At 32.8% G+C, this 22,904-nt stretch overlaps 1 protein-coding gene across 1 annotated transcript in view; it reads right to left on the bottom strand.

The window, feature by feature from the left end:
• LOC118187006 (cell adhesion molecule 2-like) overlaps positions 1 to 22,904 on the bottom strand; it is a 114,153-nt gene that overhangs the window by 871 nt on the left and 90,378 nt on the right. The window contains exons 5-7 of the mRNA XM_035357187.2: positions 13,163 to 13,298; positions 12,893 to 13,026; positions 3,231 to 3,411 (exon numbers count right to left, since the gene is read on the bottom strand). Of these exons, the coding sequence (XP_035213078.1) occupies positions 3,231 to 3,411; positions 12,893 to 13,026; positions 13,163 to 13,298 (451 nt within the window). The remainder of the gene's footprint in view (positions 1 to 3,230; positions 3,412 to 12,892; positions 13,027 to 13,162; positions 13,299 to 22,904) is intronic.

Raw genomic sequence — 22,904 nt, 5'->3', positions numbered from 1 at the left:
TGCCAAAACCTCAGAGCAATATTGCAGAATCATTAAGACTTAACTTCTAAGAGTTGTAGGAGGGATGCTATTGATAACTAGAGCTAAAACCTGAATCCTAAAGACCCTACTATGTCTACTATTAGACTACTACTCTACAGATATGAATAGCGAGTTATTGCTACGTCTCAACAAACCACAAATACAGGTGACAGGTGACGGAGGACGGGGACGCCTGGTGTTTAACAGAGGTAAACAGGTATATATTCCGCGCCCTCCCCTATCTAGTCGCAGCAACTCCCTAGAGCCTCATGAGGCCACCTCGGGAGCTTATTGAAGAATTTCACGTAATTGTGCATGGGAATACAGGGGCGTCTTAAGAATACATTAGTTTTGATCGATAGGCGAATTATTTGTTACATGTTGGTTTGTTAAACACAAATTACATCATATACAAACACATACACTAGACGCATACAAAATACGTGTAAAACACATATAAGAAACCACAAATACAGGAGAAGATTTAAAATAACCTTTTTTCTTTAGTCGAAAATGAACATAAGGACAAAACTTGTGCTACGTATGAAGCAACACTTGTGACTATCTAAATTAAGCAATAACAGATGATTAAATTCAAACGCGAGCAACGTAATCTAAGACTACGCATTCAACAGAATAAGAAATAAGCCAGCTCAGTTATTTTAACGGCGCTAAGTTTAACGCATCGGCTAGCGAAAATGCCAACACCGGAATATCTTAAATAGATCTGGCGAAAAACTAACAAAAAACGCAGGTGTCAGAAGCTCTCTCCCTCTAAGATTCAAAGCCCTCAACTTAAATTCACACAAAACTAATTTGCATTCTGGTGAGGAATACGGAAAGAAGAAATTGGAATAAAGATCAAAATCATAATAACTGGTTGATTAACATAGAAAAACCTTGCACAGTGTTTTAAAATATATGCTCACAGAATGCAAGGCTAGAAAAGTATGCACAAAACTCAGTCAATCGGTAACTTAATAAAAAACCACCGGGGCGAATTTTTTCTTACACAGAGCTATAGTTTTTGGCATGAAACTGCTTAAATCACATCGTTCAAAAATATTTAACTTATTTCCTGTTTTCCATTCTAATTTTGCGTGCTTCATATATATATATATATATATATATATATATATATATATAAAACACAGTCAAAAACAATATATATATATATATATATATATATATATATATATATATATTGTTTTTGACTGTGTTTTCTTGCGTTTTACTTTCATATATTCCATTTATTACATAAAAATTTATTTATTTAAAAAATATTATTTATTTAAAAATATTTTGAGTAATTTTAGTATGTTTTTATTAAAATTTTTATTATAGATATATATTTTATATCACTTCTCTCTTAATACGCCATACAGCTTTATATCAATAAAAAATAAATTATCAGTATTATTGATACGTTTTTCTGTAATCAATGGAATCTTGATTATGTGTATCAATTGTCTGTGCACGTTTGGCTGTCGACACTTTGATCATCATCACTCTCCTATAAAATCTCATCGACCTCTAGGGAGGTAAACTCCGACACCGTTGGGAATGTCAGCTAGAAAGCTGTATAGCTTTAAGTTCCAGATTACGCTGATTTTAGAAGTTGAAAAATAAAATACCAGTAAAAAAGTCCGAATAGGAGGTATCCAGCAGCAGTTGATTGAGGGGGGGATCTAATTTGAAACTGCTACATTTTGAGATGCGAAACATTTTTCAAGTTTAAATTACCTGAATTAGTAATTAGGCTATTAGATCGATATAAAACTTTAAATAGGAAAATGAACTCTTTTTCAAGCATCGATGAGTTCATTTAAATTTTTGAGAAATTTTCGAAAGATGCTATTTTTTTCGTCTTGGTAAACATTTCTTTAATTTTTTTTAGTACAGTGCCTTCTTCTCGCTTCTTTATTGTTTAAATATATAATTTTGAGTCGGTTACTAGTATCAAGTTTCTTTGCCTAATTGGGTACTGAGACAAGAAAGGTCTACATTTACAGTGAAAATATATCCAACTTCAGAGTTGATAATTCGTGAGACAACCTCGTTATTTCATAACATTTGCCGTAATTGTCTATTTTTTTTCATCTTTACAATATAACATTCGTTTGTGCTCAGTTTGTTTAAGTAGTTCACGCATCTATGAATGGGGCATCCAACTATACAATTACATCCAACTTTTCGCTTCCTTTGTTCGTATATGCATCCTTCATATATAATTTACTATACACACTTTATATACAATTTCCTATTAAATATTTAATGCACACACACACACACACACACATATATATATATATATATATATTATAAGTATACTACAATTTACTTTTGTGACTAACGTGGTACATGCTGTTATAACTTACACATTATCTCGCATCTGTGTCACGAAGCCGGTGAAGTATATGGATTTATGAGAAAAAGTTATATATACATCTGTTTAGTTCATTAGATTTTTGCATCACTAATTTTATATTATATTGAAAATGTTGCACATGATACCAGTTCTTCCTGAATTCATTAGTTCTAATGTTATTCTTAATTATAATGAAACTATATGCAAATCTGTTTTATCATTTTAACCATGTCACTAGTAAAAAATGTTTAAAAGGTAATTTTAGAAATATGTAGACTAGCTTGAAATGCTTTGAAAAAAAAATTGCGTACGCAAAGCAAGAAAATTTTTATTTCAATTTTCCCTTCATTTTTTTTTTCCTATAGCAAATATTCATTGAAAATTGTTTTAATTACCATATTTTGATACTGTGAATTCCAAAACAAACCTATATTCACTTTTATTCTCAGTTTATTTTTTTTTGTCACATATAATCATTAAAAATTTTAATAATTATCATATTTTGATAGGGTGATACTGATATAAATTACAAAACTAAAGATTAAATTATAAACTGATTTTAAATTGATAATAAAAAAACATTCGACTTTCTAAAAGTTAATTCAAGTAAATTCTTTTCCTGTATGAAATTATACGTAATAAAGTTAAGCGAAGCAAACGTAAAATGCACATTTGAAAAGGGGAAAAAAAATACAAACTCGTTTTACATATCAGATTTAAGAAAGGACGATACCATTTGAAGTGAATTTAAAGTTTATTTATTTTAAAGACCATTATTCTCGAATGATGATTTTATGTTAAACTTTGCCTCAGATTCCATTTATACTTTTCATTTGCTTACCTGCAGTTCTGATCTCTTTGACAGTGGCGGCATGTATGTGTTTAATTGTGGCCACGCACTTCACAATAACTCTTCCATTATGAAGAACATCTGGTTTTAGACGAAATCTGAGAGCTAAGCTTGAACTTTCCATTTGATCCGGATAAACAACTGTCTCTTGATCGGTTAAATCAGACTGAGCCTGAAATGCAATATTTTTAATTATGTACTGAATAGAGTACATAATTAGAATAGAGTTTTTAACATGTACTGAATTTTGATCACATAATCAAAAGTGAGCATTACTTCCTTATAATTCTAGGTAGAGCCATGTCTAATTATTTTGTACCAAGGCAAAAAGGTATGCCGACGCGCAATACGAATTGAATACGTACGCTTACTTTTACGGTCGATACATTTTAAGGTAATATGTTCAAATAATAATATCATAACTATTACAGTAATATATAACAATAGCTTTTTATTTACACTAAATTAATGTGTATAATTGTTTATAAATGGCAGAAATAAGAAAAAAGTCCTCAGTTTCTTTGAATTTAAATAGTTTTTGAGTTTCAAAATTACATTAAATTATATTATTAATTATTATTAATTAACATAAAAAATATTTCACAAATTTTCATGCTTTTCATAATCTGTTATTTAGTTCAATCATGATGTTTCAGTCTGAGTGGAATTTTGTCATCGATTTTTAACCGACTTTCTGATAAGCAGATATTCAAATTTAGTACATACACTGAATCCAAAAATTGAACCTGTGAAATTCTCAACGGTAAGAATTGCATGCAAATGAGAATGAGAAAACTAAAGTTTATAGAATAAATCCACTTGTATATGCATTTTGAGACTCGGCAACAGGATCAAACGGAATTAAATAATAAATAAGTAATTTTAAATAAAGATTAAACGAAGATAGAATAATTATTTTAATGTTTTATTTTACAGCATAACTCAAACTTTGGTCAACAATGAGTAATATAATATAATAAAATAATTCAACTCATAAAATTAATCAAAAACTTCACTGTACAGAGTGTTTCAGTTAAACGCATTGTTAAACAATAATTATGATGTTTAACGATGTAATTAAATGTTAATTATTATCAAACAGTGTTAGGTATTAATAACCATTACAGGGAAAAATGAGAAACGATGAATAAGTATAATATTAAACATTAGCATTCAATGAAAGCGGTGATAACAAAAAATATAAAGCGCCTTTTAATTCACAAGAATTTAAACGAATTGTTAAAGAAGGCACAGGAATTGTCTGATTTGGCCATGGAGATTGATCCATATGAAAAAAGTAGATAGAAAGAAACTTTTTGAAGGACACTGAAAAACCTTTCGCTGCGTACAGCGAAACTACTAAAAAGTTACTTCATTTATTGTCTCAATTAATTACCAGCTTTTAAAAAAATAATTTTATGATGTACTTATTATGCAATAATAGTGACACTTTCAAATAACATTTGTTTCGTTTCTTCATTTTTAAACAGAACAATATTTAGGCTTGTTTAAATTATTTACACTTTCTCAGTCTGATTTGTACCTAATACATTTTTAACACAATTTAACGTCACGGAAAGATATTTTGCCATACGCGCAATGAATTATTGACATAACCCTCGCGTTCGGCAAGAGTTTTCTCTATAAGTTTCTATATATTCTTCCATTTTAACTATAAGTTAAATGAAAAAATTATACAACTTACAGAACAATAATATTAACTATTTGCCATCTATCTGTGTTACTGTAATGCAAATCGATTCAGGTGCCTTTACGGGCAGCCAAATCTGTCTTGTTCAATAGGCGTGGTTCACAAGATGAAAGAAATAACAATTGAGTCTTCGGAGACTAACTGCTGAATTTTCTTACGTTTCTAAATTGCAGAAAGAATAAAGGTCCCTTGTTATCTCATCAATCACCAGAACTTCGATTTCATCAACTCGTTCCGATATTCTGCAAGAAATTCGATATTTTCTCAAAAGGGGTAGAAATTTCCTGCGGGATCATTTATTTCCCTTTCATTCTTGACTGCGTTTAAGGTCATTACCAATTCTTCGGTTTCACTGGTCGACGTTTTGTTCAAGTTGCGATTGTTTCCATCGACCGAAGAAGTCAATAAGTTTTTACTCTCTTCTGGAGTTGTACCATATAAATTTTCGGAAAGGCAATTTATAGAATGTATACTTTCTGGCTTTCTATGTTTCTAATTTAATTCTGTTTTTTATTGTGTTACTATCTTACACATAAGTTTGTACACTTAAGTATCCGAATAAGTACATTTGCATCGATTTGCCTAAATATACTGCGAATCATGGTGACGTGTAAATGTTAAAAAAATTATGTTTGAATGTTTTATAAAAAAAAAAGAATATTTTGCAAGAAAATGGACAATTATATAATGATTCTTTCGTTATTATCAAGCAAATTCTGATGACCTTAAAATTCATCGAAAATGTCCTTAAAAATTGGTCGGGAAATGCATAGAATGGAAAAAATGCCTGTAAGGAATAAACGTTCACCCCCAAATAAAAAGTAATAACATAAAAAATGACACAATTGATAAACATTGAAAAGAGATTAAAAGCCAAACAACTGCATGTACCTGTCACTTGAATTTTATTTTTTTTTTTACGAAGGAACGGTACCAAGCGTCTTTGCATTCATAGCATTCCTAATACCATAGTACCGTTTTAAAAATATAAAGATCCAAGTCCATTTTCCTACTTACCGCCGATGGACTATACCAGCTGAGCAAAAAAATATTAAAAAATAAAGGGGACTTCATGGAGACAGAAAAAATATCGGTCACAGATATGAATGTATAATTCCAAGAATATGTCTATTAAATAGCTTTTTTTCAATCTGCTATGGAGCTTAACAACCTCAAAAAATCTCAAAGAGCTAAGGAATGCCGGTATGGAAAAATTCTGAGAAGTGACATTCATACCTTGCGGAAAAAAAACCTTTCGTGATAGTTAAGATTAATAGTTAATTAATCAGATTTCTGTGGATAGGACGTGCCTGCCTCTTTTAGACAATATTATAAGATGACGTTGCAGATGACTGAATATGGAACAAATGCCGAATAAAACAAGGATTTTGATTTAGAGGTTAAGAAAGAGTATAATAACAGTTCTTTGAGCATTGTTATAAAAATGCGAGAATTGAAACGTGGTGTCTGAATACTATATACAGATGTGCGCTTCATCGTTACACGTGCGTGACGTATGGAGCTAGCTATTCATATGTAGCCACCAGGTTTACATAGTAACGAAGGGAAGTATCTCACAGATTCGTAATGCCAAAAATAAATTGACATCGATAATTAAAGTAATAAGAAAAATCTTATTAAAAATGTTTGCAACCTGAAAATTTCAGGCTAAGAAATAATCATAAAAAAAATAAATAAGACTAACGGAAAAGAACTAAAAATGTAAAAATCATATAAATATTTCATTTTTCCTCTTAAATAAAGATAATACCCACTTTTACAAAGTTAAGGAATGTTTTTCGATTGATTGAAGAAAGTTCACAAAGTTAAGGAATGTTTTTCGATTGAATAAAATTACTAAACTAATAAAGTTTTAGTGGTGAAGAGAATTCAAGTTCAACTGAAAAAGAAATTTAACTTCAAAATGTCCAGCGCTTGTTTATGAATTTCTCTTTTGAACATAAAGTAGTAAAACAGAGGAGAAAAGTCAAAATATGAAAATACGTATGCAACAGATTCAAGAAAATTAGGGAAGAAAAGAAATACGATGCATTGGTTCGCAATAATCATCAAGGTTATTATACAATAAGATTTGCTTTTGTATGACGTCACTGCCTCCTAGTCTGTTAAAAACCAACTTTTTTTCCTTCTCCTTTTGCGTCTTAGATTTTCCACTTCTGTAACTTAGCTACCTCAGTATTGGAAAGAGCATAACCTTGTTTGTCTAATGACCTTGGTAATCATAAAAGAAAAATAAAGAACATAGAAAGGAGGTGGGCACCTGTGAAAGTGCATTTCTGAGAATGTGAAAGCATTTTTTGAGAATATAAACAATCATCGGTATTGAGCATCACTTCTCAAAGACACACCTCTCCACAAGTGACCAAAGTCATCTGGATCCGTGGATAGCCGTTTTGGAGAAGAAAATATCGTGGTTATATACACTGGTGTGCAAAACTTAAGCAACGGGTGTTCTTTTTGGCATAACTCCACGAGAAAACATCTGAGAGACATGAAATTCAGAATTAAGAGACAGCATTTTGTATTTAAACGATGACGAAATCATAATTGCTCTAAAAAGTAATACAATGCATACAATATGGAATCAAAGAAAAACGGGCTTTATTGAACTCATAGTATCGTTACACATGATTGTCTGTACAAGAGGAAGAACACCAAGCAGGTGTTCCTTAGTATGGGATATGCCCTTCCCTTATTGCAATGGCTGCTTCGAACGGTCTCTCCAGACTCAGCACCAGATTGTCCAACAGATCTTGAGGTAAGAGTGCCCATTCCTCAATCAGCATCTGTTTCAGTTGCTGAGTGTTCCCCGGAGAATGCAATCGTAACACAAGCGTCCCCCATAGCATCCCACACATGTTCTATGGGGTTTAAATCAGGGGAGCACGCTGACCAATCCCTTCGAGTGATATCTTTAGTTTTTAGTAGCTTCTGAACAGCAAGAGTCCGGCGTGGCCGTGCATTGTCATCCATAAAAACGAAGTCTGCTCCAATGGCATCTCGCAACAGACGCACATGGGGAAGAATCACCTCCTGACGATAGGGATCTCTGGTTATAGAACTTCTGTCGAAAACCAGGAGCTCTGTCCGCCCGTTCAGCATAATGCCTCTCAAGACAAGATCTTCAGAACACCGTAACGGTCTCTTTCCCTAATGTTACTGAGATTAAACGTGTCCCGACCTCTCTCAAAATCAATTTATGTTGAGAATCGCTTGTGGCACTAAACGATTCTCATCCGTGAGGAGGATACGATTCCATTGGTGAGATGCCCAGTTTTTGCGCTCCTTGCACCACTGTAAACGGTGATGCCGATGGCCAGCTTTCAAAGAGATGCAGCGTTCAGGACGGCAAGCGCATAGACCCCCTTTGTGAAGGTATTTGGACACAGTAAACCACGACAATTGTCGCCCGTTGCTGTTCACAGTTGTTGAGCTGCGGCGCTTGCTGACTGGTTTCGGGCTCTTTTCGTCTGCAGGACTATATATCAGTTATTTGCTGCAGTTGTTTTCCTGGGATGGACACCACCAACCTTTCTAATAGCTGCACCTATGGTTTGGAAAGCTTTCTAAACGCGCGAAACGCCACTTTTGTTGATTCCGAACTCTTCAGCTATATGGTCACACTTCGCCCCTACTCCAGATTTTCGATCATTCTTCCACGTGTGAAGTCACCCAGATCATTTCTTTTAGCCAATATTTCACGAAAGAACTCCTTGAACTTGCAGCGAATGTCTTTAATTGCATCTCCATCCTTCCTTTTATGGTAATCTTGAGTTGAGCGCGTCGACCGTACGCGTTTTGCGTACGTCCACGTAGCCTGTGACGTTTTTCTCTTGACATTTGCATACGCATGACCTTTCTACTGAATTGCGTGTTCATTGTACTGAACGCAAGAACCCCTTTTCTACAATTTTATGGCTATCTGATTAAAATTTACATTGTTGCTTAAGTTTTGCACACCAGTGTAGAATATATAGTACTGTAAAACTTGAACATAACCAATATACTATATTTTAGATTCAGAGTATAGTATATAGAAATCGTACAAATTTTTCTATTGACTTGTTAAAAGAAAGCATAAACCTATTTTTATTAATAAATAAATTTAAAAGAATACTTATCAATTAACTCACAAAATTTATTTTTAAATGATTGAGTTTCTTATGCTGATAAAACCATTTTTAAAGTAATGAAGATAAACGAAAGATCATTCTTTTTTTGTCAAATTCGCTACAACGTCTGTTTATGACAAACAAAAATTAATGGCTAATGAAAATAATTAAGAAATCGTCAAATGTAAAAAATAGAATTATTAGAATGATGAGCTTACTTATCAGATTAACACAAATTACTCCAAACAGAATGTTTTAAATTATAGTTTCTACCTACTATTATATCTACTATTATTATACTACAGCCAGCCTACATTATTAAAATTCCTGCCTAGAAGAAAAATGCGTAAGGGTAGTCTACAAATTAGGGCTGTCTGTAACAAAGAATTCTTAAACATTCATTATATTTTCAAGTCTATAACTTTGTAAGTTCAGTAACTAGCGAAAGCTTCCATCCATGTTATTTTCTTGAAGAGATGGCTGGGATAGCTATACAAGAAATTTCGATTGAAAGAGGACTTTTCACTGTTCTGGCCCAACTGCGGCGCTTAGGAAAAACAACTTAGAAAACTTTCATCAAAGTGTTAATCACTTCATTGTCTTAAAAACACAAATATTTGCTACCTTTTTTCATTCAACCTTTTGCCTCTGAAACTGGCCTCAGTTTACGACAGAAATGTTTCTTTTCCCCTTTCAGAAACTGTGAAGACCTATTTAGAGATTCAAAGTAAAATCAACTTGAACCGTCTGCTTGTCATACTCGAGGACGTTGGATAGCGTCACCCTATCCATGATAAAAAAATTCTTTTGTATTCCCTAGTCTCTTTCCTGAAAATTAACAAAGACGATACCTTAGGCAATCTTTCAAACAAGCAGTAGTTTCCATTGCAAAGCCAGCTGAAAATGAGGAAGTGCTTTCCTGTTTCCCGCCTTTTTAAGTCATCTTTGCTTTATGTAGTTCTGATAAAGCTTCCGATCTACAGAGAGCATGACCAATTAGGCAATAATTTTCTTTTCAGTTTCGTCGCATTCTGGAGGAGGGGGGTGGAAGACATGAAATGATGAATATCTCTCCGGGGGCCATATTTAATCTCGACGAATGCGTCTCGTTGCTGATGCCTGATGACACTTTTAGAATCGACGTGTTTTTCTTGGGCAAAACGACGATTTGAAATCTTTATATACAGATGAAGTCGATGCTGGCATTTCAAACAGAATACTGCAGGCTGGTGATACTAAGCAGTGACTACTTAAATCCTAAGCAGGGACTGCTGGATTCAGTAGTCCTAAGCAGAAATGATCAGTCTTTCTAGTTCTGCACATTGTTTCTCGACGAAAGTTAAAACTTGATCTTACAGGTAAAAGCCATATTAGAATCAATTCACTGTTTGGGAAAAGCCAATCGACACTTGTGTCTACGAACTTTGGAGACTGAATTCGTATGATATTGTAGTTTAGATTCTCCTTACATTTTAGATAACTGTATTTATCTATTCATCTAGATATCTATTTCTCTATATACTAAAATTATTATCTCATAGTAAATACTGAAGAGGTTTTTATGATATATTTAGCAATTTATTAAAGAATTCAAGCAATATTGCTGCTGATTCCTGTTGCCTACTAATTGTTATTCGTTGTAATTTTTTTTTAAATTTAGCAACTTCTTTTATTAGTTCTTGTAGTTCTCTTGATAATTCTATTCTCAGACACTTTTCTGAATCGGAATTCTTTTTTTCTTATTTTATTTATTTATTTCTGAAGTTCTTTGATTTTTCCATTTGTTACTTTCACGGATCATATTCCGGCTGATACGGAGATAATAATTTATTTTGCTATTTGTCTAATCTACTCCTATATAAAACATTAGATTAAATCATACACACATAAAGACACCTGCTTAAAAAATAAGCAATAAAGCCAAAACACGGAATAAAACAAAAACTATTTAATGAATATGCGTGAAACTGATCCAGGAGGTTGGTGTGGTATTAGTAGACCACAGTGCGAACAGTAAAACAAAGCCATAGAAAAATATATATATTATGGCCATCATATCGTGAAAGACCAAATGGATCAGCAGAATATGCAATGGAAACATTACGCTAATAGTTGGTATGATACCCTCTACCTGAAATACATGCTTCGCAACGGTCAGGCAAGCAGGCAATGGTGCCGTTTATCGCTTGTTGTAGCAATAGTGTCCATTCTTGTAGTAATGCATGTCGGAGCTCGTGGAAGGTCCCTAGCGGCACATTGAGACGTACTGTTCGTCCTCCTAATATGTTCCACACATGTTCTATGGGATTCAGGTTCGGGGATTTAGCAGGCCACGGCAGATGTGGAATGGTTTCACTCTCCAGATAACTCCGCACCACTTGAACTCTATACGGGCGGGTGTTATCGACCATAAATATTACCACGATATTCGTTGCAGCAATAAAAGGACACACAAGAATAGAATTTCTTCGCGATATCGGACGGCTGTGACGGAGCCAGCAGGCAGAGGTCGGTGAAGCCGTTCGTTGCTATCCCAGCCCATACAAGTAAATCTTGTCCTGTGTAATGGTCTCTTTCGACAACGTTTGGTGCTCGATAGCGCCTTCCTGGATCTCGCAAAATCATTGCCCTTCGTGAATCGTTCTAAATATTAAATCGAGACTCCCCCTTAAAAGTACATGGCCTCAATGCGCTAGTGTTCAACAGTGATATTTACGGGCCCACTTCAACCGCGCTCTGACATGCTATGGAGACAAAGGATCACAAACCACAGGCTGTCGAATGTACAGTCTACCTTCAAGCAGTCGACGCGACACAGTTTTGCAACTGTAGACAGCTGTTGTTCTGCTATGCGACGTCAGCTGTTGTTCTGCTTGTGATCTACGGCTTCTTGCACATAGCAACAGAAAGCGATCGTCTGCCTTTGTGGTAATGTAAATTAGTACTATCCAGGATGTCTTTATTTAAACAAAAAGACAAAAAATATATAAAAAAGCTACAGATATCTTTAAAATAATAGCTAAAAAATGTTTTAAATATTTAACATTTTTAAAATGTAACATTAATGCGAGAACTTTAAAAACTGCTAAAATGCTTTAATCAAAAATTTTGTTGTTGGAGTGTTGAACACAAGCACTAAAGAAAGCTAAATTAACAAGTAAAACAATAAATATTAATAAAGGAATAAAGAAAATAGGGTAGTCTTGTGTGTTTGTGAGTATGGCAAAGCCTCGAGGGCTATCTGCCTAAGAGGAGGGATGCCTTCGTGGAGGACTTTCTAACGGAAACTGGCTCGTATACACGTTACACATGGGGAAAACCACGAAAACGCCCATGCAGCCAACCCGTTTGCGGGATTCGAACCTCGGACCGAACTACCAGTGTTCAGCGACTTTACCGCTCGGCCGCTGGTGGGCAAAATAGGGTAGTCAATTGAGTAAATTCGAATTAGACTTCATCTAGGTATATTAATCTGAAGTTATTTCTTTAACTAACACCAGATGTCCCTAAAAAAATCCTGTTTTCCTTGATAATCTAAAACAGTTTTATTTATTACCTTAAGTAACAAGAACAACACCCGCACCTTTTTTCCTTTTTTTTTTTTTTAGAAACCTTAAATTAGGGAGTAAAAATTAAAGTCTGAATAATAGTTGTAACAAATTAATTAGTAATATATATATTATAAAATTTATGAAAAGATTTTCATGATACTGGTTCTCATTTCGGGCGAATAATTAGACAACATATTTTGTTTCTGAAGTAATGACATTATTGAACTTTATCTGCTCTAAATGATATAACAAACTTACCAACTGGTCATTTATGTACCATTTTAATTCTGGGGCAGGTTTGGACTTTCCTGAGTTGCATAAGATGGAGACATTATCGCCTAATTCATAATCAGACTTTTCTTCCATAAGCACTGGTCCGTCTGAAGGTGGCACTGAAAAAATTTTAAATAGCATAGTTCTTTAATTCAAACTGTTTAATCTACAAAAGACAGTTCTTTTTAATTTGTTGCAATGTAATACGAAAACAGCTAAAGTTACAAAAATGCATATTTTGTCAGAATTACTAACCGACAACTTCCAATTGCCGAGTAGACTGAACGCATCTGAAAAAGGGTTTATCTGTGGAAACTTGACATGTATAGTTACCATGGCTTTCCAGGATAAGATTACGTAAGACGACAGTATTTTTATTTGATTTCGATATCTAAAACGAGAAGTAAAAATTTATATTAATTCTTTGAAGTATGATGAAGTCACTATTAACGTAACAATAAATCGGTTATACATTAAATTATTCAAATATAGTTTAAAAAGGAAAGAAAAAAAATTCAATTTATATTACAGATTAATTCCAGGCTGAAAACATTTGCTTTATTGCTTTTTACAGAGTTATGCAGAACCTACGATTTCAAATCTTTAAGACGTTATTTCTAAGCAAGTATATTATACAGTACTGATAGAATAAAACAAATAATAAAATGTTTAAAAAACTTGAAAGCTTTCAGATTTTATATCACCCCCAAAGGGGCGTTTTTTAACGTTTTGTGTGTTATCTTTATTTATTAAATATTAGCAGCTTGGCTGCCAGCCTTCGTCTGGCTTTTAAATGTACCGGAAAAATGGCTGAAAGGAACACCAAACGTTAAATTTAAAAACTGCGTAGAATTTTACTCTGCAGAACAACTTCATAAACGTTATTACGTGAAATAAAATTACAATGAAATAAGCAATACCTCTTAATACAAATATTAATTATCCTAATAAATAAATTAACCAACTTCCCTTTGCAAAATCTTAAGAACTCAAATGGTATTAAGAAGGTTTAAAAACTTTGTTTCCTAAAAAAATCACTCAAAACTTTTCAATATCTTAAAAACAGTGAAATGAGCAATAAATAACATAAAAGAATAGAAAAAACGGCTAAATCGCAGAATAGGCTGCATCAGTCGATGCTGTGTTTACTTCTCTTATGCTTGGACACGCCTTTTTATGACGTAATATTGGTTACGCCTCTTCTTAAAAACAAGTTATAAATATGCTATAGCTTCGTATTTAAAGAAAACTTAAATTATATTTTAACTGAGTTGAAATGGTAGGTTTATAATGTTCTGCGCGAGATTTTTTTAATTATAAATCTACTTTTCTGTGTTGTGTGGTAGTGTTAGCATTTAACGCAACGAATTATCTCTCACAAATGTATTATTAAGATACCAAACGATTGAAAACGATCATTAGGAAACGACTGAAAATATTAAATGCATGAATTAAAAATTATAACCGTAACTTCTGAAAATATAGAAAATAATTCTTTTGCTTAAGGAATGTTTTGATTATTGATGAGTGTGTTAAAATCGGTGCTTACTGCAGAATGGATGAGTATCTGAATCTGGATTTTTTTAATCAGTTGGAGCGAAGAGGCAATAAGAGCGTTATTGAGCGGTGAGAAAAGTTTGATTGCAATATCGTATAAGTGCCCAATTTGTGGAACAAATATGAAACTAGTAGAGAGACGGTTTTGAAACGTATAGACGATTTTGAGTGGTGCGCAGCGCCGAGTTTGTGCAACTCTGAGATGTTTTTAAGTGAAAATTTATCAATGTGCACATGGGCAAAGCCAATGCTGTGCGCGATGCCGAGTTTGTGCAATTCTGGGATGTTTTTTTTAAAGTGAAAATAGATCGATGTGCACATGGGCAAAGCCAGTGTGGTGCGCAATGCCGAGTTTGTGCAATTCTGGGATTTTTTTAAGTGAAAATAGATCGATATGTACATGGGCAAAGCCAATGTGGTGCGCAATGCCGAGGTTGTGCGCGATGCCGAGTTTGTGCAATTCTGGGATGTTTTTTTAAGTGAAAATAAATCGATGTGCACATGGGCAAGCCAATGTGGTGCGCAATGCCGAGGTTGTGCGCGATGCCGAGTTTGTGCAATTCTGGGATGTTTTTTAAGTGAAAATAGATCGATGTGCGCATGGTCAAAGTCAATATGGTGCGCAATGCCGAGTTTGAGCAATTCTCTGATTTTCCTTTTAATTTAAAATAGATGGATGAGCACATGGACACCGAGTTTGTGGAATTCTTTGATGTTTTTCGAGTGAATACTGATCGTTGTGTAGAAGAGAAAACGAGGTTGTGTGTGATGCCGAGCAGTAATGAAACTTTATTTATGTGCAATGTTTAACATATCGTTAGTGTATTTTAAATTTGTATTGTTGTTTTAATTGTGAATTATATTTAAGACGTCATTTTTCATTTAAATTGTATTTTTAATTTTTTGGCTTTGATATGTTTATAACGCTTTCCGTCTTATGACATATATCGATAGCCCGACAATCTGCTCAACAGTAGCAAAATTGTTAACTTTAACTCTTGACGTAACGTTTACCTCATATTTTAATACGTAGTGTTTGGTATCGTAATTGCACTTGATAATATGAGTTCATTGATAATATGTATGTGTGTGTGCGTATGTGAAGCATTGCTTAGTGTTCCAAGTTTGTAGTATTTATTTTATTATATTATTTTCTTTCATTCTGAGAAATTAGATTTTTTTATTTATTAATGCGTAGAATTCTAGCATGCCTACACAGAATATGGCGTGATTTAGGAATTTTAGAAAGTAATATGAAATCTGTGTAATGATGTTCATATGCAATAAAAATATTCTTCTTTTTTTATTAATGTAAAATTTAAAATTTTTAGAAATAATGAAAATTGTCTAATTATTGGTATGTAAGAAATTATGTCGTTACGTAGCAAGAAGGTAATTTGTAAAATTGATAAAATTGAAATGTTCCACAATATGAATTTAAATTTTAAAAAAATATTTTATTTGTATAAATAAAAAAAAATAATAAAAATAATAAAAATAATAATAATAATTTAATAAAAATCTTTGAAAATATTGAAGCTCTACAAGTATTAGAGACTCCGACATTATTTATCGTTTTAATAATTGGTAGAATTCGCTCACTGTATCATGGTAATTTTAAATATAAACAATTTATTATACTTATTATCAGTAACGCCTATGCTTAAATGTTATAAATGTAAATTAAAAGTAAAGAATTTGATATTAATTTACAATAATAAACAATTTATTATTGTTATTTTTAAGAGAAAGTAGTAGAAAGTACACGTAGTGTAAATGCGAGACTACATTGTGACGTCATAAGCTTAGTCCCACCCATTTATGGACGTCACACAGCTCCTCCTACTGAACTTTGTTGGTGCAGCCTATTCTGCGCTTTTACCCAAAAAACAAAACATTCTGAAAAGCAAAGCATAATTAATGATATTTTATCTTATATTTTCAAGAGAAAAAATTACAATGATATAAGCTATATCCCTTAATACAAATATTAATTATTATAATAAAAAAAATTAACCAACTTTTCGTTGAAGGAAACAAATCATGCAAAACTTTTCAATATCTACAAACAGTGAAAAAAGCAAAAAATAACATTAAAGCAACTCAAAAAACAAAAAATTCCGCGCACAATTTTACTCTGCAGAACAACTTTATCAAAAACAAAAAAAAAAAAAAAAAAAAAAAAAAAAAAATCAATAAAATTGTATTATGTATATATAAAAATGACAATGAAATATGCGAATCTCTTAAAAACAGTGACATAAAAAATACGATGAAAAATTGTTGCCAAATCCATATTTCTAAAAGAATGAAATTATGAAACTATTCAAAATGATGCGATTTCATCAAAAATCTATCAACAACAATAAGAAAGGAAAATTGTTGCCAAAATCACATTTTTAAGGATGTGAGATGTGAGAAGTTTACTCGGAAGCTTCATTTAATTTTTTTTTTTAAATACAAAATATTATCATTTTTTCAAAATTCTTTTTGTAAAAGCAGTCACAAAGATGAAAGTTTAACGTGTCCAAAAATCAAAGAAAAATAAACTGTACATTTTTAAAAATAAACTTTTTTAGAAAAAATCCCGTTGAAAAGGTGTTAAGCTCACTTTGTTAAATAAATTCGCATTTAATCGATTTATTGAAACACGAAATTTATTCTAAGTTCGTAAAATAGCTAAGTGCCTACGTTTCATGACGATGTTAAAATGGAGTGTGTGGAGTAAAATCTCGCTTTCCTATAGCCCATTATGTATCAAAATGACGCGATTTCGTCACAAAACATAAAATAAAAAAAATTCTAATTCGAATTTCGAAAAAATCGCTTCGAGGTGCACTGGCGCTTGTCTAGATGCACCTATGTACCAAATTTCGTAGCCGTGGGTCAATTAGCTTACGCGCAAAGCGAACGAAAGACACACACACAAACTCTTTCTTTTATTATATGTAGAGATCATGTTCTTCTCATTTAAACCATAAAATTCAATTCAACAGCAATATCGCAAAAGAATTTTAAAATCGCATATCTTTAGAATTCCTGATGCACAGTCTTGCGCGCTGGAGATTTTTTTTTTTTTCCCGTACAGTGTTGCCATTGCTCGTTTTGAAATCATTGAGCTTCTTAATCAAAATATCAAATAGATAATGAAACAAATTCCAATTTTGGTTTTCAAGATGCCCACATTGGGTGAAGACGAACGTTATTCAAAATTTGATGGCACCGTTGTTTTATAACAGTGCCAGAAACATATATACGTTTATACGGATTCTTCATTATTTAGTTAGTTTAAATATAATACAGGGCGATAATATTTGGTGGCAACAATTTGAAGAAAGAAACGGGCATTTAAGGTTGCCAGAACGAAGTTAATAGCCCTCCTAACGCCCTTTGGGCTAATAATTTTGTTAACATGTTAAAAAAATTTTCCTCTTTTGCTCTTTGGTTTGCTGCTAATGCTTCATATTAAATAATACATTCAATTATATTCTTTATCAGAATTTCTAAATAATATTAAGTCTTCTCAATGTTCTAGTCCGTCAGAATATAAATAAAGATTTTTTTTCCTTTCTGAATAAACGCTAAACTGAAGAAATTTTTTACCACAAAACGATTTAACAAGGTATTTCATTTCACGCCCATATATTCTTGGTTGATCAGACCGTCGTACTTATCTCACCAGCGGCCGAGCTGTGCAGTCGCTGAACAGTAGCAGTTCGACCTGGATTACAATTCCGGGAAACGGGTTACTGCATGGTTGGATTTCCTCATTTTCCCCATGTTTAACATGAGCACGCTCAAATTCCATTTATAGAGTTCTCTACGAAGGTATCACTCCCGATAGGCAGACAGCCCTCGAATTGCTTTCCTATAACCCGTTAATCTAATCTAACCTAACCTAACATAACATAATATTACTGTCGCTCCGCAGCAGAAGCACAGTTTGCCAAACTTTGATGGACTGAAGAAGAGAATGTGAATCGTTATAGAGCAGTGGTTTTCAACCCGTTTTGCCACCTGCATTCCCTACACTATGGTCAGAAGGACATTCCCCACTTACTTTCCCAAACACGAAAATTGCATATGCATTTATTTAGATTTAGATTATTTTTTAATATGTTTTACAAATTAAGCAAAAAAGTACAGTAAATATTGATAAATACCAAAACTTAAAAAAGTAGTTTTATATATTTATAAACTAAAACTAAATACTTCACACCTAGATAAACGGCTGCCCGCATTCTCTTCTCCTTGAAACTGTGAAATTCCCTTAAAGTCATCTTAATTAAATCTTAAAGTCAAGCGGTAGTTTCCCCACAATCCACTACAGTTGACATTCTACAAATTCTGAGGAAGCTTTGAATTCTGCAGTATCAGCAGAACAATTTCCAGAATATAATCCGAAAGTTGCTTGCTGTCAACCCGTAGTTACGAAGACAGCTCACCGATGCGAAAATTTGAATAATATCGAGACAGAGCCTCTTAGTGTCATAAATGGTATAGTTTAACGATGAATATATATGTCTACTTTGCGAATAAGAGTCTGCGGAGAGGGCACATGGAGATAATTTGTAACATGAAGACAGTCGTAATGTAGCTGCTAAGCGCCATATTGTTCAACAGAGTGTCATTAACATCTATAATCGGTCACCTACTTCGCATAAGGAGTATAACAACGATAAGCTATGGTTGGATAAGATGCTGCAGTCGATCGCATTGTCTACATTTAAAGGTTGCAAAATGCTGTTTTTCACTAAGATACCGCTGGCCACACGTATCAGCCTAATTCTCTGGCTTTAAAACATTCAAACCCTCAGCTTAAGTACAAGATAACCAACTTTCATTCTGATGAGAACTATGGAAAGAAAAAGTTAAAGTAAAGATTCAACTCCATAACTGGTTAATTAACATAAAATCATACACATCGAAAAATTTTGAAATGGTGCAGTTCAGTGCGATTTATCATAAGTAGTTACTGTTTTAGGACGAAAAGGGGTAAATAACCAAATTGAAATGGAGAGCTAACAGACTTTGTCAAATTAGTAGTAGTAACAAAGTAAAATTTTGATTTACATACTTTTTATCTTATATGCATGCACATGTGTGCGTACATCTAATTATGAATTATATTAATTTATTTTTACTTCATTATTACATTATTTTCTTCTAAGAATCTTCTTTTCCCGTTTTCTCTCTTTCAAAAAAACTAAGTGCATACGCGTTGTGATAAATCGCTGCTAGACGCAAGTGAGTTGCAAACTAAAGAGTTTGGGAAGTTGTGTTCTTTGCCATTAAAATTATGAGCTACGTAACTTTCTTTTTGAAATTTATAGTCGTTTAATTCTCTATTCCCTAAGTTTCTCTCTCTCTCTCTCTCTATATATATATATATGTATGCATATACAGAAATAAAGATATAAATGTAGATGCATGAAAAAGAAGAAAAATTCAAGTTAAATAATTGCAACAGAATTTACTTTATCAGGAGGGAAGATTAATCGCAAATCACAAATAGCTCTCTCTGAAGCCGCAGAGATTTGTGTAACAGGAAGCAAATACAGTCTTTGCATTCAGGCAAACGGGCACTACTGTGAATAGCGACGTCAAAATGATTTATGAAGCAATTTTATTAGCAAAATAAAGTTTTCTTCTTCATTCTCCTCCTATTTTCTCTTTGTAGCATCCTTTCAGAAACCTTGTCACTTTGCTCGTTCAATGAAAAACGGAAATGTAAAATAAGCTCAACGAATGAAAAACTAGGCCTGGAACAGTTATAAAAAATTTCAGAATGAAATTTCGGAAACAAAAATTATTCTCATGTTTTTACTGTACTTTTTATTACGTTATTATGCTTGGTAAGTTCAAGAATGAAAGATGTATTTTTACATCTATAATGAAATTAATGAGATCCTGAAATAGAAAATAAAAAGGAAGTATTTGGATTTTTTCATTTTCTTTGGTTATAATTTGGAAATTGAAAAAAACTAAAATGTACTGCTATTCAAGAGCTTTTCTTAACAACATGGTTCCAATATAAATGTATATTTTTGGGCATATAAATTTAATATAGGTCCCCTTCCCCACGAACAAACCTGTATTTCTGAAGGTAATTATGGTGTTCTTTTAAAATACACTTTTTTTTCTATATACAGTTTTATAATAAATATAACGCTGGAAATAATGCTATGCAAATTTTTATCACATTGAACATTATTTTATATATTAAGGATTTCGATGTAGAATAAACAAATATAAAAGATAAAAAGTACTGAAAGGCTTGAATTAAAATTTAAGCAGAAGACTGATAAAATAACTAAAATGATTTAAAACAAATCAAGACAAATACTTTACGGACCATCTAAACATTTCCTGAGGTAAGCAATGGAAGTTCCTGCTTTACTTTGGAATGCTGTTGTTATGCAAAATAAACAAACAGATTCAAAAAATGAAAGCAACTAACTTCAGTATTCAGTAAAATAATGATCAAATGTCAACGAATTGAAAATCTTCTTCTGAATAGAAGAGTCATTTTTAAATCAGCATATTATGTTTATGCCGAGACTTCTATTTTAAATAAAAACATAAGACGAAACTGTGGCTACACAGGAAGAGTTATACGCGAGTATATATGGTAATTTCTTCAGAGTAAATATGTTTTGTTAACTTGTAATGCTCCAGCCTATAACTTACAGCTAAATGTGCGGAATCTTAAGAACTGGCAAGCGATTAATCGCTTAGTTCAGAAAGATAGAAACATAAACGTACGAAAGGTTAATTATCCTTCATTATTCAAAATAAATTTAACAGTTGACTCCTTCTTGGAGTTTACAGCAAAGCCTCCACTTGGGCTTGAACTCAGAGATACTAAAAATAAAACTAAATTTAACTAAAGAGAAATAGCAGAAGCTATCTGAACTGCACCATGCGGATGTAAAGCTATCAAGATTCTACAAGAGTTGGCCCCTTAACGCTAACTAACAAAGTCAGTAGAACATGAACTTTAAGTACTTGCTCTTCCTTCATTTTCATTTAACCACAATTCTGAAAACACGTTCAGGAAATTGTAAGCTGAAATTAAGAATGATAGAAAAGTGACTTAACTCGCAATTAACTGTTAGAAACTTAGGATAAACCCTACAAGTTAATATTCATTATATTGTGATGAATTAAAAAAACACAATATGGGTAAGATTCAGTTTTTTTTATCTAGAATAAAATGTGGCTAGATCTATCTAAGTGTTACTTCTTGTGAATTTAAGCACACTTTTGAAGATGAACACGACCAGGGAAAGGGTACAAACCAGGGGAACCTATTGAGTACTATATAATATACAAACAGCACAGACTTACGTGCTTACGAACACCGACCATTTGCAGTGAGAACTTAAAAGATACGTAATACTAAATTTGAAGGTAGGAGTAGTACAAGATTACACAGTTCAATTTAAAGCTAGAAAGTGGACTCAACCTACACTGGCAGAATAGTAATTCGTCGGCGACAATGCTAACTGATATTTAAGGTTAACAGGGGGCAGAATTAGCAGCGTGCACTCACAATAGCTAAATCACGCTCAGTTGCTAGTCCAGCAGCACTCTTTGTCTTTTGAATTTATTGTGTAACGATTCTTAACTTCCACCGCACGTTGTCGGTGTAATTGTAAGCACGAAGTACGTGACTTTTCTGTTCAGAGTTTTGTGAATAATGAAGGGTTATTTTTACCATTTTTCTGTGCTGGTTTTCTTTACGCCAGTGCAAGAAGTCGGCGGGTTACTTAGTAGTTTCTAGCAGAGTTTTATCTCACCAAAGAGAGTACGAGCCTACAGGTGTTTAAGAATGAATAGCGTTAGAGTTATAACAACCACCTTCGTAGAAGTTGCAAAATTTTAGAAGTGTGCCAAAAAATTTTCAGGAAATCTCGGAACCATGCTCATAACAATCCTTCAGTCAAACAACTTCGCCATTTTCATAAGAGTTCTGTTTGTTGTATTTTAAGTTACAACGGTTTATATAAACAAACTATGATACTTTTTGCTTTAAACTTAATTTTAAAATATGGGTTTGTTAAACTACGGGAAGATGCGTTTAGTAGATACCCACTATTGGGGATGGTTTGCCTGATGCTAAGTCTTTGCAGTTTTTTGACAATTTTTTAACTGAAAACAGATCACTCCACACTTGGAGAGAAGTATATCTTTTCATCTGTAAAAAATCGCTAAATTTCCGCATCGTGGATGCGTTAATACGTAAGTACCGAACGAACTTACCGATTTAGGTATTTTTTCCTGAGTATCAATGACTTAAATTCAAAATGTTTTAAACAGTTTTAGGAAGAAGATATAAAATGAAAGTTTGAAGAGGCATTATTGATTCTGCTTTAAAATAAAAAAATATTAAATTCTTATTTCATTTGTAGCCAATCCTTGAAAAGCATACAATCCA

The sequence above is a fragment of the Stegodyphus dumicola genome, chromosome 10 (assembly GCF_044657685.1).
Source record: "Stegodyphus dumicola isolate Sdum_Otavi_A_Nest chromosome 10, ASM4465768v1".
Classification (NCBI taxonomy): Eukaryota; Metazoa; Arthropoda; class Arachnida; order Araneae; family Eresidae; genus Stegodyphus; species Stegodyphus dumicola.
This window is presented reverse-complemented; position numbering and strand designations above follow the sequence as displayed.